The sequence below is a fragment of the Equus przewalskii genome, chromosome 15, assembly GCF_037783145.1.
Source record: "Equus przewalskii isolate Varuska chromosome 15, EquPr2, whole genome shotgun sequence".
NCBI classification, from domain to species: domain Eukaryota; kingdom Metazoa; phylum Chordata; class Mammalia; order Perissodactyla; family Equidae; genus Equus; species Equus przewalskii.
In genome coordinates, this window is record NC_091845.1 from 59,239,963 (window position 1) to 59,256,298 (window position 16,336).

The following is a 16,336-nucleotide window of genomic DNA, read 5'->3' on the forward strand; positions in this document are numbered from 1 at the left end:
TCCAGGGTAAAGACAGCGTATGATAGCCATATGTCATAGAGATGTGGGAAATATTTTAAGGATGCTAACACTACAGTATATATATATTTATACGCACTATAAATGTGTAAGGTCTGCACATTTCCTTCAAAACTAACCTCACGTATACATTTTTATTAGTTAGGGAGGTCAATATGTCTATCATAAATACATTTTAAAATTCCTTCCTACATATTCTGCCTATTGGGATTATTTATCATGCCTTGTTCCCTGGCCTAGAGCCAGGTAGAATATGGGAGTTTTAATACCTTTAATCCATTACATGGATTTTTTTAGAGCTCCATAAGACAAAATAAAATGCACTCTCATGGTCATATATGCAATAAACCTGATATGCCACTTAATATTTCATGTCCCATTTTATATTTCATCTGTGATGGTTTCCAGCTTTCAAAGTGCAAAATGACACAATTTCAGCCATCTTTCTGCTCCAATTTTTTTGTTTAGAGAACTCCTAACAATCCATAAACGATAAATTTCCCTGTGGATCTGGAGGGGTGATTATTATTGCTCCCCGATATTCCGAAGAAGTATTGAAATAATTGTTCACTGACATGCCGCCTAGTTTATGGCAATGTGAATTGATCATGTTTATCCTTATTAGGCCATGTTACCTTGTAGTGAAAAAGGGGCGTACATTTATTTCTACAGCTAGTTAGTATGGTCGGTGGTCTCTGAAGATGGCTGCTCAATGAGCCACACCTCCAGGGTTCCACATGATTGCATAGGTCCTTCTTCCTGAATCTGAACTGCTACTGTGATTTCTTTTTGATCAACAGAATGTGGCAAGAGTAATGCTGTGTTACACACGAGGCTAGATCGTAAGAAGCCTTGCAGCTCACTCCTTGGTTTCTTGGAATGCTTATTCTGAAGGAAGCTGTGGCAAAGAGCCCTGGGACCACCATGCTGTAAGGAAGCCAATGTCACAAGAGGAGGCCATGTGGAGAGAGATGCTCAGGCAGCCTCCAGCTGTTCCAGCAATCTCAGTTGAGGAACTGGACATGTGAACAGAGAAGCTATTTTGAACATGCAGCCTAGTCAAGGCTTTGGCTGAGCCCAGCCCCAGCACCAGCTGATTGCAGCCACATAAAAGACCCCAGGCAAGACAGAACTTTGAAACTTGATTGTGGTTTTGTTTGTTTTTTTTTTTTTTTTTGAGGAAGATTAGCTCTGAGCTAACATCTGCTGCCACTTTTTGCTGAGCAAGGCTGGCCCTGAGCTAACATCCATGCCCATCTTCCTCCAGTTTATATGTGGGATGCCTGCCACAGCATGGCTTGCCAAGCGGTGCCATGTCCGCACCCGGGATCCGAACCGGCGAACCCCGGGCCACCAAAGCGGAATGTACGTACTTAACTGCTGCGCCACCAGGCCAGTCCCTTGATTGTGTTTTAAGCCACCAAGTTTTGGGTTGGTCTGTTACATAGCAACAAACAACTGAAATTAATACTCTAGTTATTATGAATTGAAGACTATTTATGTGGAACCATGAAGAACCTAAGGAAAGGGCCCACCTCAACTCTTTCAGAATCTGGTAGGCAGTCATTTGACATCAGAGGCACTCTCCAAGTTTCGCATGCATTCCTGCCAGTTATTAGAGCAATGGAATAATTCCATCTAAAAATAACTGAGAAATTCTAGATGAAAAGGAGGATGATAACTGCTCAGCTATGAATTCAAAGACTGTAATGATTAAAATATCATAGGATAAAGCTCTTAAAAAATAAAAAAGTCGACCGTAATGCAATGGGTCTCTTTTTTTCTCAGATTGCTTATAAAACTCATTCATATCCACCCGAGCCCACATGTGAACACCACCTGCCTATCACCTGCACACACCCTCTTTTATTTTGAGATGCAGATGTCTGCTTATAGGGTCGTTGTATTTTTATTTGTTCCTCCAGGGGAGAGACTGAATTCTCTTCCTCACACTGGACATTGCAGTTCAAAATAACAGTGAAAGACCTGCAGGTAACAGGCCATAAGACTCACTTGATACCCACTAAAAGAGTTGAGATCACTTGCTCTCTCTTACCTTTCGTGAAACATCTGTTTCACATGAGCCAGCTAAAAGTGCATACATCTGTAAATAATAAGCTTGTGTGTGCACATAATTTAATGAATTAGGACATAAAAAGGAATTGAACAGTAGGGGCACAGCAATTAGAGTAAGTGCCCATTTTGTTAAAAATGTATTGTTTCCAGCTTTCGGTTGGAAACCCTTTTATTATTCTGTGGGTTCTGAGGCTCCCAACCTCCCTCCTTCCCCCTCCCCGCGAAGAAAATAGGAGTTTACTTTGCATAGTTGGCAGAGGGAAGGAAACCCTCATTATGCAAACTAAGATGGGAACTTCCGATTGGCTTTGTCCTACACAAGAGTCCTGAAATGTACCTGACCCCTCTGTGCCTGGGAATTCACTTCTGTAAAACAGAGCAAGAACAGTGCCTTTATCTTCAGGCTGCTTTGACCATTAGGTGACATCATTCGTTTTATGCACTTGGCATAATATGCAGATAACATGCACTTAATAAACATGATGATGATGGTGATTGTTTCATTTTGATAAAAATCAGTCACCAACTTAAAACCATCAGAGAGGGAAGAAAGACAAATCTTGGTTCAAAGGTTTCTCTTGCTTGTTGATTTGGTCGTATTTCTATTTACTTTCTTCACACCGTTTCTAGGGATGGACAGAAAAACAGGGGAGGGAAGAGTGGTAATGTCCTGGTTAACAGGAAGTACCATCAGAAAATTTATTCCTAGGATATCAAAGTCAGTGCCAGAAGCCCAAGGAAATATCCCATTCTCATATTTTCAGGCCAGTTTTCCAGCTAACACATTTAGAAGGGCTTGCCATAACAGCCAACTTGAACCTTTCATTTTCATGGCTCCCTCAAGTTTCTGTCAGGTGTTTTGAGTGACCCAAAAATATACAAATAAATAAAAGCAGAGACCACTTGAGATGCCCTGAATTTCAAGTTCATTTTCACTGAACTAGACTCAGCATATTTCCCGAGCACTCGCTGTGTGCCACGTAGTGAGTTACAAAGCAGAGCACACATATATGAGCAGGAGAAGGCACTCAGGGGAGATAGAGCAAGGCATTTTCTAGAACACACACTGAGGCTTCCAGAGAGTATGGCCTGTTCCTCTCTGCCTCCCTGAAGCTTAAAATGTTTATCTGAGTTGAAAGCAACTCGAAAATGTTGGAAGATACTCTGTGTTTATTTGAAAACCAAATAGACAAAGGTGTGGAGCAAGGGACTAGAAACTGTATTCTACCATGATAGGATTGCTACAATGAATATAATTGAAATCCAGCCACCTGGGATTCTGTGAAAATCTTGGTTGAGCTCGCAAATTAAGTGTTAGCAAAGTAAGCGCTAAGTATTTGCCAGGCCCCAGGAAAAATAGTTCCACCCAGAAGGAAAACAAGTTAACAATGACTGAAATCGCCACCCTACAGTATTCTGTTGACATTCTCCTGCAGTCTATTTACCATCCACATAAAGAGATAATTAGAGCTCCTTAACAGCAATAAGAAAGAAGAATAAAGGCTAAAGGAAAAGGGAAATAAAGAGGATGAACAAATATTGAAAAAATATTAATAGCTAAAGTATTTAGAGCTGTGTTGTTCAAACCATAGCCACTAGCCACATGTGTCTACTGAAAGTTAAATTAACATGAAATAAAATTAAAAATTCAGTTCCTCAGACATATTAGCCACATTTCAAGTGCTACGCATGGCTAGCAACCACCATACTGGACAACACAGAATTACAGATATTTCCATCACTTTAGAAATTCTACTGGAGAGGGCTGATCTCTAGTATAGTAAGGGGTGGTATGCTCGAACATACCCATTGACACCCACAGTTAACTGAATGCTGACTGGGTACTATACTAGCTATACCAACATTGTACTACCACTGGGAAGACAGACGTAAAGGACACAACATCTGATCTCAGGACTTCCCAGGTTAGTAAGGGAACCCAACCAATGAAACCAAGCAAAAACACACACACACTAAGCAGAAATGAGTAGAAACACAGAAAACAAACCCAGTCACTTTAATGGTTAGTGTGATGGTGGGTATCCAGGTGCTTCCTTGTAAAATTCTTTCAACTTTTCTGCATTTAAAAATTTTTCATAATAAAGTATTGAGGGAAACATCTATTTACTGAGTATTATGTGTCAGGTACTTTAAATACACTGTCTTATTTAAGTCTATGATAAGCTTGCAAGGTAAGCATTATGGATCCATTTTACAGATAAAAACAACTGAGGCAGCTTGGAGCTCTAGTTCCCACAGCAGGGGCGGTACACAAAGCGTGCCCAACTCCACTGTATCACACTGCACTGTCCCACACTGTACACACTGTGACACATGGCAGCATCTTATGGACTTCGATCTACTTCCACCTAGAACCCACTACGTGACCTTTAGCAGGTCACTTCAATTCGTCCACCTGCTTCTATTTCCTCAAAATATATCATTCAACAGCAATTAGATTTCAAACAGAAGAAGCAGGTAGAAAGAACATGGCATACAAAAATCCAAAATACAGAACAAGATGTTGCATTTAAAATATATTTGAAATCACTGAAATAAGAGCATTATGCGAGAGGCTAATAACCATTATTACTATTAATGTAAACTTCACTAAAGAGTAACAGTTTTCTTAGGTTTGGGCCCTTCTAAACAAAATGGATACTTAAAATAGGTGGCAAATACTAAAACATCAATTTAACTTCATTATATCTGAGAAAGTTTTCTTCTCTCCCTCCTTTTTTTTAAGCAATGGAAGACACAACAGTGTGGCTTAACGAAGAGGCACCACCAAGTCGAGCCCATCAGTGCCCACATCAGGATGAGGGTTATGAGTGAGCCAGAAAAACATGAAAAACCTTGTTTCTCCTCTGTCACCTTCCTGTGCTTCCTCAGTAAATACAAGACTAATCCTGACCCCAACTCCTGTGAGCTCTAGACTGCGCCTGCGCAGCCTTCAACAAACAGGATGGAAAACAAAAGAACAAAACAGTAAAATAGCCTCAGAGTTTCTTCCATGATTTAAAAGGCTGTGGCTTCTATTAGAAAATAATGTAATCAGAGGAAATTATGTGAGTTCCAGTTCTTTACCCTCTCTTTTCCACATTTCCCCCCAAAACCAAAAGCTTCCATGGTCCTTTCATGTTATTATTAAGACAAAACAATTTTTCAAGAATCCTTCACTCAGCTGGCAGAGATGACAGTCTCACTCCAAAGCGGATGACCTGCAAGTGAGTAACTGCACATGGAGGATGAAAAAAAGAGTTTCCTGGGATTTAAAGCCCTGCTCTACAACGTACTGCCTGTGTGACTTCAGTCGCGTTACTCACCTTCTCTGAGCCTCAATTTCCTCTTCTCTAAAATGAGGATAATCCTGTCTTCCTCACAGAATTATTTGTGAGGATTAACTGATAATAATGTACATACATTCATTAGAGTAGAATTTTGTTAAATATTTAACCAGCCAAAAAAAAGAAGAAAACTAACTAAAATCCCACAATAGTTTCTCAATTTAGCCTCTATTGTCAGAAGACAACATTTGCTTTCTGATTATAGGGCATATCAGTCATGATTGTTATGGTGGACTGACAACGGTTGCACATTCTTTGTCACTTCCCCCTTGAGAGGGAGATTTATTGACACTGGTCTGGCCCTGTGATGCTTAACCAATAAAATATGGTGAAAGTGACTCTCTGCCAGCTCTGGATCCGGCCCTTAAGAAGACTGGGAGCGTGTACTTCCTCCCTCTCAGAATGTTCCCTCTCAGAATATTGCTGCCATGCTGTGAGAAACACGAGACACATGCAGATACTCCAGTCAACTGCCCCAGCTGAGCTCTCTGCCAGCAGCCAACCAACATGGACTGCCCGCCATGTGAGGGAGCCGCCTTGGACTTCCAGCCCCATTGAGCCCTGGATACTGCAGCCTCAGCTGACAGCATGTGGAGCAGAAGATCTGCCCAGCTGAGCCCAGTTCACCCACAGAATAATGAGGTAATAAACTGTTAGGCCACTAGGTTTGGGGGCGGTTTGTTGCACAGCAATCAATCACAGAAACAATCAGAAAGAAATGATTTTTAAAAATCTAATCTAATCAGGCCTAACCCCAAAAGAACATTATTTAACAAACACTCCAGAAACATCCATATGAGAGTCTTCAAGAAGCAATTTTGGAAGGTATCCACTTATTCCATTGCTCAAGATAAGTTTAAAACTCCACTTTGTAAACTACATTTAGAAACTACCTCTGAAGCAGACACATACAAAAACTTCATGCCTACTCCACTGTGACAAAAATGTGTGACCCACTTGATCACCCACCTCATGCGTGAGCTGTGGTTCTCAGTGGTTTCTAGTTCTTTCTATAAGCAATCTCGGATTCAAAGTCCTGAGGAGATCCTTACATTTGTGTTATAAGAGGATTGTGTCACAATGACTTGTGTACACAAGTTTCTCCCATACACTGGGAGTCCAGAGAGAGCAGGGACAGCGTTGGATTCGTCCTGGTGTCCCCACAGAACAGACCAGGGAGCCTGGAACATGGCAGACACCCAAGAGCCATCTGTTGAATGGAATCGGCAAGAGCTAATCCATCAGTGAGTAATAAAAATGAACGGCGCCCCTGACAGCATCTTTGGGCAAAGTGTATTGTGACAACTTTGAAGGTGACAACACTCACTTGTAAAAGTCAATCATCTGTAGTAAATCTGGGGGTTTGGTAAATGGATACAATTGAATCAGGACTACAGTGTTATTCAAACTGTGACAAACAGGAAGAACTGTCACCTAGGTTATGAGCCACAGAGAGAGGAACCGTTTGACTGAGGAAAAGAGATGCCAAATAAAACAAATACCGTTCACTATTAGCAAAGGCATAGAAGCCATAGGTGTCATGTTGAAATCAGAAGGTCTACTCAGTGACTTCTGAATGTTTTCAGGGCAAGAATAGAATCCTCATTTACATTATCTCTAATCTTCCTACAAATCCTGCAATGTAGACATAATTATTCCCATTTCATAGCTGTAGAGATCGATCCTGTGTCAAGTCAGGCTATTTCCATTATCTCAGACCATCAGGCAGTGATGAGGAATGCAGGTGGAAAGATGCATAGGAGGGTAATGGATGTCAGTGGGAGTGTGGACAAGAAGCAGTAAAACTCTCAAAGTGACAACTTTTCACAGCCTCTGCTTTAAAGGCAAGAAAATCATTACACCTTCTTCTCCAGAGAGCTCTCGATGTACTTGCACTGAACTTCTGCCCACTAGAAGCCTGACATGGGCTTCTGGAAACTCTTGCCCAAGTGGCAGACACCTTATTCGTCTGCATCCTCCAACTTTCTCCGCAAATCCAGACCTGTTCATCCTATCTCTGGTTCCTATTGTTTCCTCTGATAAGCAGGGCCCCAGTGAACAATTAAAGCTTTCAATAAATAATCTCTAAGCACATTCATTTGATTGACTGTTATTTGATACAGCAGTTAGTTTCAATGGGGCAGTTAATATTGATCACATAAAGTACTCCAGACAAACATGAAACAGTTCCAGAACTCCATGGATTATTACCCTTTATCTGCCAGTCATCTGGGTTACTTGTAATGGTCACGGAATTTAAAATCAATAATAACAATTAGTGTTCTGTACACCCAAACGGATGAATCATGTGAAATGGGTTTTCATATAAAATCAAAGGTAAAGCGGGCCTATAACATAGAAAAAGGTTCTCTGATTTTCCAGGACACATTTGGCAAAGTACTTTCAGACAAGTCTTCAAAACAGACAGCAAGAGAGAAAGAAAGGTATTTAGAACAGGCAGCCATAAAAACGCATGTGAAACCCCTGACAGTCTTAATCCGGAAAGATGAAGCGTAAAAGATAAAAGTGATCAAAATGCGTGCTAACAAACGTAGTAAAATTAACGGGACTGGCAATTTACTTCCTCTGAGATGCGCTTCTGGCTACCTTTTCGGCTTCCGATTCATAGTGATTTTTTTGTAATAAAATGGCAACAACGGTATTTTAGCTCCACGGCACCACTACTGTAATGTCTGGATAATTAAAATGCAAAGCAACAGAGAAATGTTTCATCATTAAACTGTAACCAGCGCGCTATGTGAAATCATCCATCCCAACGACTTGTTTTTCATCAATTATTTGTTATTTATCTGATGTAAATATAAGAAGAACTAATTAAAATGTATGCCTTTTTATACAGCTTCTTGTCATTAAAGCCAATGAAAGCATTCTGAGGACCATAATGAAATAATTATGTTTGCCTTTAAGAATTCTCTTCAATAACACATGGCAGTACTGAGCTAAATTAAAACATCAGGAACTAAATTTCGCTAGCCTCCATTTCCATTTTAGTTAATTATACCCCCAAGCCTTCCAATAGACCAGACCCTAAAAAATCTTTTGAAGCTGAACCGGCCTTCAGATCATCAGGCTTTTTATAATTATATATAAATTACGTATATATAAATAATTATATATAATTGTATAATTTATAATTTGATGACAAGACAAAGGTACTGTAGCCCTGAATGCTTTCATATTTTTGAGAAAAGGGATTTTCTAGACGAAGTCTTCACTTGCTCTGAAAATCAGAGAAAAATTGGGATAAGCGTGATCCAAATCTTTTTTCCCCAGTTAACTGATGAACTCGTCTTATCTGGTCTTATCTGCATCATTTCTACCATAGTATTTTGAATTCAGCTTTTTTCTTTTTCGATTTGGTAAAATTTTCATCTGTGGCAAACAGTAATTGATCAACAACAACAAAGACAAACATTTCACTAAATCTGAGTCAAACTCGCAGAGTAATTCCCTATTCAATACTAAAACTTAAAAAGAGAAAATAAGGAGCTATCTTTAAGAAAGCAGTAGACTGAGGACACTCTGTGAATTTGAAAAAATAAAATAGGACCCTTCTGAATTTCTCCTCCAAACCTCAAATCAGAGACACTTTCAAAGGCAAAAAAAAAAAATCTGACTTTAAGACAAAAGGAAGACTGAAAGAGGGGAGGAAACACTTCAGGGTTTTTCCTAGGTTTCAGGGCTGGTGGCAAATCAAACAGCTTTAACAATGCTGTCATATGATGCGGATGGGGGTGGGAACTTGGTACTTAGAAAAGTAAATAGGAGTACCAGGGATTAACTCCCACAATGTGAATTCCCTCCCATTTTGTTCTATATGGAGAGTTGGTACGGTTCATGGGTGATAATATTTGGTGACTGCTGGACTGACTTTTATGAGACATCAGAGGGAAACTGTTGACAGCTGGGAAACAAATATCTATTACATGACAACGTAAAATTGCGATTATAATCTCAGAATCTGCTTTTATTAAAATCATTCTCTTCCTCTCCAGTTATTCTTTGTTCTGTTTAGAGAAATCTCCTTTTAGGAATGAGGGACATTATTACCCACTTTCACCCCTGTGAAAATCAGCTTTCTTCTCCCCTCTGAGCTGGTTCATATCATCAGCTGCTGTGGGAGGCCTGGAGACTCCTAGAATCCATGTGCCCTCACTAGAGGAAATGCTTGGCCAGGCTGGGTCGCCTCACTGACGTCAGTTCCTGTTATCCTCGCCTTATCGTGCAGGGGACCAAGAGTCTTATCTGACTGAATGGCCCCTTTTCAGCTCCCCACCCTGCAAGGCCAGAGAAAACGCAAGTCAGCAGTTCCATTGCCTGTTTGAATTCCCATCTAAGAAGCTCTGGAAGCTCAAGATAAATAATATAATACCTGCAGGCTCACCCTCTACGGCTTCCTAGGTAGACAGAACTTCTGTGACTTATTTTTTATTCATTTAAAGGGGTTTGGGGGGCTGGCACGGGACAGGAATCATGCTTCTTAATGATGAAGTAAGGAAGCCGGGAAGGAACAGGGAATTCAATGCAACATACTGACTGATGAGGGTGTGTTATTAGATCTTACAGATGGGGCGGGTTATCTCATCTCCTGTTTAACAAGAGGTTCTTAGGCCAAGCCACTTACAGGATCCTGATAAATCTGAAACCCGAGTTAACTCTGTTCTCCTCTCTCCATCACCCACAATTCCAACTTTTTAAGAAGAAGCTGGCCAAGAACTGATATAGATTTGTGCATAGTAATTCAATTTAATAATTCTACCCCCTCCCCCACTCTCAACACACACACGCACACGTGCTGGAGTCAGAACTACAGTCAGAATACTTAAATCCATTTTGCAAAGGATGCCTTCTATTTACAGATCTACAGTTTGCCACAAAAGGAATTCATGTTCAGCAGAATGACCCAGAAGCACAAGGCGATCTTCAGTCATAATGGAAAAATTAAGCTGTGAGCGCTCTCGTTATATTGACCATAGAATCCAAACAAAGACTTTCTGTGCCCCTCCTGGGTTCAAGGGGCAGCCTAGGAGATGTCGTAATATTGAAATATCTGGCATATTTCAATGATTTATGTGGGAACTGTGGCAGTATATTTGAAAGTGGGTTATTCTAGAAAATCAGAGCTGTATGACTGCCATAACTACCCTGTAATTTGAAAGGCAAGATTCTACATTAATATCTTTTGGAAAGGTTTTCAGCCAAGATTTTTCTGATTAACCTTCATCAAAAACTCCCATTTCTGAAATAATCTCTTTAATTGATAGTTAACTGAATTTACATTAGAACATTTAAAGTATAAAAATGTCATTTAAGGATAAATTTATTGGCACTTATATGTAACTCAAACTTTATAGAAGATTCTTTTTAAGATGGTCTAAAATGAACACTATTATTTATTGTTTAATAAGTCCTGTGCGACTTGAAAAGAGTTTTATGCTTTGCATCTCGATTTTACATGTCCATCTTCCTCCCAGAGAGTAACTTTCTAATTAAAAAATTCCCAGCCTTTTAAAAATAATTTTGATTTTAAAGATTATAAACTCCTTGAGAGCAGAATTTATCATCTTTATCACGTATTTCCCTTCTGAGATAGTTTACTGATGCTTGTGAAACATGTAAAGGAGAAAACGGTAGGGTTTTCTTTCCTTTTCAGTCATCTCAGGGGCTGAACATATGCTGAAGGTAAAGTGTCTGATATTCAGAAGAAATTTCTTTCATGCTTCTGCTTTAAATAAAAGTTCATGACAATACTGACTGGTTATATACGGTCAGGGCCAGGCTTCCAGAAATGAGAAGAAAACTTCTGATTCGGGTCAGCTAGCCTATCAGAAATTGCCATTCTGGTCATTTATCTATTAAGATAAAAAAGGCCTGTTCTAATGCAAGAGCTTTGCATTTGGGCTGGCAAATCAAATTCTAAGCAGAGCTTCCAAGTCATTTCCATAGCTTTAGTTTAAGCAGAGAAATGTCTACCTCTCCTACTGTTTTGTTTTATATTTTGAAATCCACCCTTTTCTGGCAATGCAATTTAAACTCAGGCATTTTTTCTTCTAAGTCGCACATCAGTACCTCCCTACCCAAAGTACCAAGTTATCTGGATATTGACAATATTTTAGTATTTCTTTTTTTCTACAGAGAAGGAAAACTTTGTGAATCTTCCGCTTGTTTTCAAAAAACTCCTGTCCTGCACTCTCTGAGATTTCAGCAAAGTCTCTTTTCTTCTCTTCTTTCTAATGGTATTAGTTACCACCGTCATGTGGCCGAGAAGCAGAAAATTATGTCCTACTTTAGAAAAACAATTGAGCCTTTTCACCGAAATATTTATTCAAAACCCCATTCAATTCATACGGTGGCTGTCAGTCTTTATTTAGTCTCTCTTTCAGAGGGTATCTTTGATTTTGCCACTTTGACCTCAATTTATATCTTACTAGGAGAGGATTTAGATGCTGTTTAATACTTAAAATTCAGGTCCCAGGGCTTTGAGAAGGGGATTTTTCTCTTTCCTTAATCACACGTTGCTCCTGTTTGTTAAAACATTATTTCTCCTCATTACAGGCAAAATACTATTTCAAAAAGAAAATATTTTTTTCTTTTGATGTGTTGAGCAGGGAGAAGACAGGGAAAAAGGGCCAAGAAGTTGTCACCTCATGAATTCACTGAAAGCAACTATATTTAGACCACAAATATTAGGATTTATTCTATGCCCACTGAGCAATTAATGCTGAAAACATCTGGAGCAGCCTAAAACCAAGATAATCCAGAAGGCATCTAAATAGAAACTTGGTGGCTCCGATACCTTCCAGGGGCAGTGTTAAATCGTATTATTTTTACCACATTCCCTTAGTAAACCACTAATCCTGACTTCGCATTTTTATAACAGGCAATTCAAGGCCCTACTCCAACCGGCAGCTGGTGGGCAGATCATTTTTCTGTCTTTAAAATTAAAAAAGAAAACAAAAAGAATATTCTAACACCTTTCAAAGAAAGCTTCTGTTGTGTTTTACGTTCAAACGGTTTACTCTAATGACTGCAAACACGAACACAGACACACACCATACAAAAAATAAGTAGGATCTCAAAGCTGAAAATAGTTTTGGCTGGAATTTAGTACTATTTTTTTTCCCTCCTTGCCCACTGTTTCCTCTGTGTTAAGTGCACAAACAGATCTGCTTCTCGTCAAAACAGTCATTAAGTAGAATGGAAAAGGTTGTGGTTTTTATGTTCTTACACAAACGCAGCCCTCATATGCTTTTATTTCAAAAACCCTAACTAGCGATGCCACCCTGAACCAAACACCGCATGGCAGACATTTGTTAGAATTTTATTTATGCTTAAAACGTAATTGCTTGAACTAAACTGACCAGTTATGAAGTGCTTTATGGAGGATAAAGCAGCTCTGAAGGGGCATAAGCAGTATTTACATTTCTTTCTTTTACCTGAAGTGTGGGATTCAAAGCTTTGTGAAATCGACCACAATAAGCACTAATTGCCCTGCTTACAAAAATAAGACACTGGAATTTCTGAAATCCCTTTGTCAAACGCCTTTATTTACTTTTTCTAATGCAAGTTTCTTTGATTAGCTGAACTTTGCTGTTATCAACACTTCTTGCTTATCGGCTGGCCCTAGGCGAATGACACATTCACCACTCGCTCTCCCTAGATAAGGCGAATTCTTTGTTTAACTTGTTCAAGAACAAACAAAGCTTTTCCCCCTTCTCCTACAACTTAATAGGCATGTTTGGAGGGTTAATTACAAAAGGGAGAATGTCTACTTGTAAAAGCTCTATGAGGTCTAACAGATTTTCGCCAGGGTCCCGAGCATTTTTTTTTCCCTCCGTTAAAAAATATGTTTCATTAGAACTTTCTCTTACCAGAAAAAGTTTTAGAAAGCCCCAGTTCCCTGAGATTCCGAGTGAAATTGTTCAGACTGTTTTAATTGCTACAGAGAGGACAGGTCTTAAAGATCTGTTAGTGAGTTGGAAAATTATTTTGTAACTCTCAATTTCTTTCAGTTCTCTAGAAAGTAAACAGGCAGTAGGGAAAAAAAAGGCATTTGGGGAACAGCTGAAGATTAAGACTTCTTCTAAAAATGATATTCTTTTTGCCGTGGTTATGGCTGTACAAAATATTAGGTCAGACAGCCACACTGTTGGCATCAAATGGTTATTGATTTTTTTTAGCTACAAACCTGTTGATTTCCTGGCCCAAGAAGCAAGTCTTTATCCTGAAGAAAAAGTTTCAGAGAGGGCAATTTAAATCTTGTCATTGTCCCCTCTTTCCTTTTTCTTCTCTCTTTAGATAAGCCACCATGTTATTAGGAAAACTCAATTTCTTCCAGTTAAACTTTGACCTCTTTGAAAACAAAGATTTAAAATGTCATTTTCAGCCTAATGCTCCAATGAATTGTCAAATAAAGTACTAAAAACATTTTGATAGATAGCTGAGCCATTTATCTAAATCACTGTCAGGGCAGCGATGCATCCTGCAGGCTCCCACTACAGCCACCCGAAGGTGGGATTTTCTGGGACTTCTGGTCATTTCTCAAGCCTGCAGCCAGGCTACTGTTGACCAGATGCGTGCCTCGGCACCGTGTCAGCATCAGATAACCAAATAGTCAATATTTTTTTTAAAAACTGGACTACCCCACTTATATTTCCTTTCCTTTAACCAATGTCCAGGTTCCCCGGCTGAATTGCAAGATATGGAAATAATGGATGGCTCAGCCCAAGGGGTGTTCATTGCCAGTAGTTTTCTAGCAAAACAGCAACTTCTTAGAGCAACAAAGTGACTCGGAAAGGTGGCAGCAGGGTCAATGCTAAGAAATATTGCCTTTCCTTAGCAAGGAAAACACTGGAGGCAGCAGCTTTAACTGGTGGTTTATGAACTTCAGGAGCAGCAGCCACCTTAATTAGGCTAAATTCCTTGCAAGGAAGATGTCATATTTTAATTATTTTGGACTGTTGAAACACACAAGGGGGGGATATATACGACTAGTAGCTAACCCAAAGAACAGCAAAGTTAAATTCCCCTCTGCACACACCTTAGTAAAAACTGCACAATGTGTCAAATTGCCTTACTTGAAGAATGTTTCAAAGTCCTGTGGTCACCCTCTACTTTTTTCTCCCTCTCCATGCATATTTTTTAAACTGTTTTCAAGAGACTGTAAGGTTGGTAGAGAGAGGAGCAGGGGTCAGGAGGGGTTGTTTGCGAAGAAAACATCTAACAGGAAATTTTCAGCAGAGGGAATCAATATGCACGCTAGCATATCACACCCTTTCAGCATTAAATCATTAAATCCTTTGTCTTGCTACCAATGCAGTTTGTTTCCATGTCTTTATTGCATGCAAGAGAGACAATTAATTTTTTTTTCTTGGTAGAAGAAGGGAAAAAATAAACCTACATTGAGCAGTGTGCCGATGCTGCCATTCGGTTTGGGTCAATCCACTGAAGCATGCTTTGAGAGCTTTCTCCTGGAGCATGCAGGAAGACGGACTCGCAGTGTAGAAATCCAGGATTTGCCCAGGACTCACTGACAGAACATCCATACAGTCAAACATGATCTCCCCTGCACCAAATGTCTGCAAAAGTGCTTATCCTCTAGGTGTGGAGGCAAATGGCATAGAAAAGTCCACCCAACTCCATCAAACTCTGCCCCTTTTTTGGCACGTAGGCTGTTGGTCTTTTTCCCAGCCCCGAATCATGAATTATGACAGACAAGCCAGCTAAAAGCCTGTAATTGATCCAAATGATCATTTACCATTTTCCAGGCTTGCTCGGCCAATCCAGCCGGGGCGGGGGTTCCCAGAAAGATCCCAAGTTCTCCTTCCAAGGAAAAGCCTGCAAAAAGCCTTCTGAATGCGGTCCGGATCCTACCCCGACGGTGCCCAGACAAACCCTGCCCGGCTCGCTCGCGTCCTCGGCATCCCAGTCCTCAAACAGCTCGCATGGGGGAATTCTGGTCCCCCCTTTGGCAAAGAATAGACCCTCCTGCCTCTGAACAGCTCACTTCCTACTACTTCTGTCACACAGAATGAAAGATTGAATTGCCTAATATATGCGAGTGAACTTTCGGTGAACCCTTCCCGGGCTGCTAACCTTCAAATGACCCAACGAGTCTGACATCACCAACTCCCAGGATTCTCACAGAGCTTAAAAACTCCCAGCAGCCCTGCAAAAGCAGACAGCCAGAGAGGCAGGCAGCGGGCGAGCGCGCAAGCCGGCTCTTTCTTTCCCATTTCTCACCTTAAAAACAATGCAAGAAGTGTTTTTAAAACGAGCAGAGGAGGAGCCAGGACGCCGCTCCCGGCTCACGTTGAGCGCCAACTTCTCTCCCTTTACGCCTTTTTATTTGCAGCGGCTTAGCTTGCAAGCGCGTGTTCCCCCTTGCCCGCTCGCCTCCCGCCCACCGCTCGCCCCCAGCCCACCCTTTAAATTCCTCTGTGCGCCTCTCTGTCTGTTAAATTCCTTGTAACTTATGTATTTTTCCACTCCCGAAAAAGCACCGGCAAGCCCTAAACTGTAGAACAGAGAAGAGTTACCCCTCGGGGAAGCCTTGGGTTGAGAAAGTTTCCATTTCATCGTCTTTTTCTCTTTCTCCCTCTTGAAAGCCCTGGCCGAAGGGATTGCGTTTGCTCTGGAGTAAAAATCCAGCTTTTTGGATTCATTTACTTTTTAAAAATTCTCTCCCGTCTATGTGCAGCATGTGGAGTAGTCGAGAATTCATTACTCCTGCCCCAAACTCACACACACAATCACATAGATATACAGGATTTTAGCTCCTGATCTGAGAGAAAACATAATATAATGAGCAAGAGCATGGATGGGAGAGTCAAACTGAACTAGATTAGAATTCCGCTTCTACCGCTTAGCAGCTG

General features: G+C 40.4%; 1 protein-coding gene across 3 annotated transcripts in view; it reads right to left on the reverse strand.

Moving 5' to 3' along the window:
- The window catches only part of RARB (retinoic acid receptor beta), a 694,610-nt gene that overhangs the window by 151,178 nt on the left and 527,096 nt on the right, over nt 1-16,336 (reverse strand). Inside the window, exon 1 of one of the 3 annotated variants that reach the window (XM_008518325.2) lies at nt 14,863-15,891. The exons of 1 other annotated variant lie outside the window; for it this stretch is intronic. In XM_008518325.2, coding sequence (XP_008516547.1) covers nt 14,863-15,019 — 157 coding nt within the window. In that variant the 5' untranslated portion in view covers nt 15,020-15,891. Of the gene's footprint in view, nt 1-14,862; nt 15,892-16,336 lie in introns of those variants that run through there. One more of the 3 variants, XM_070577442.1, reaches the window with a different exon arrangement.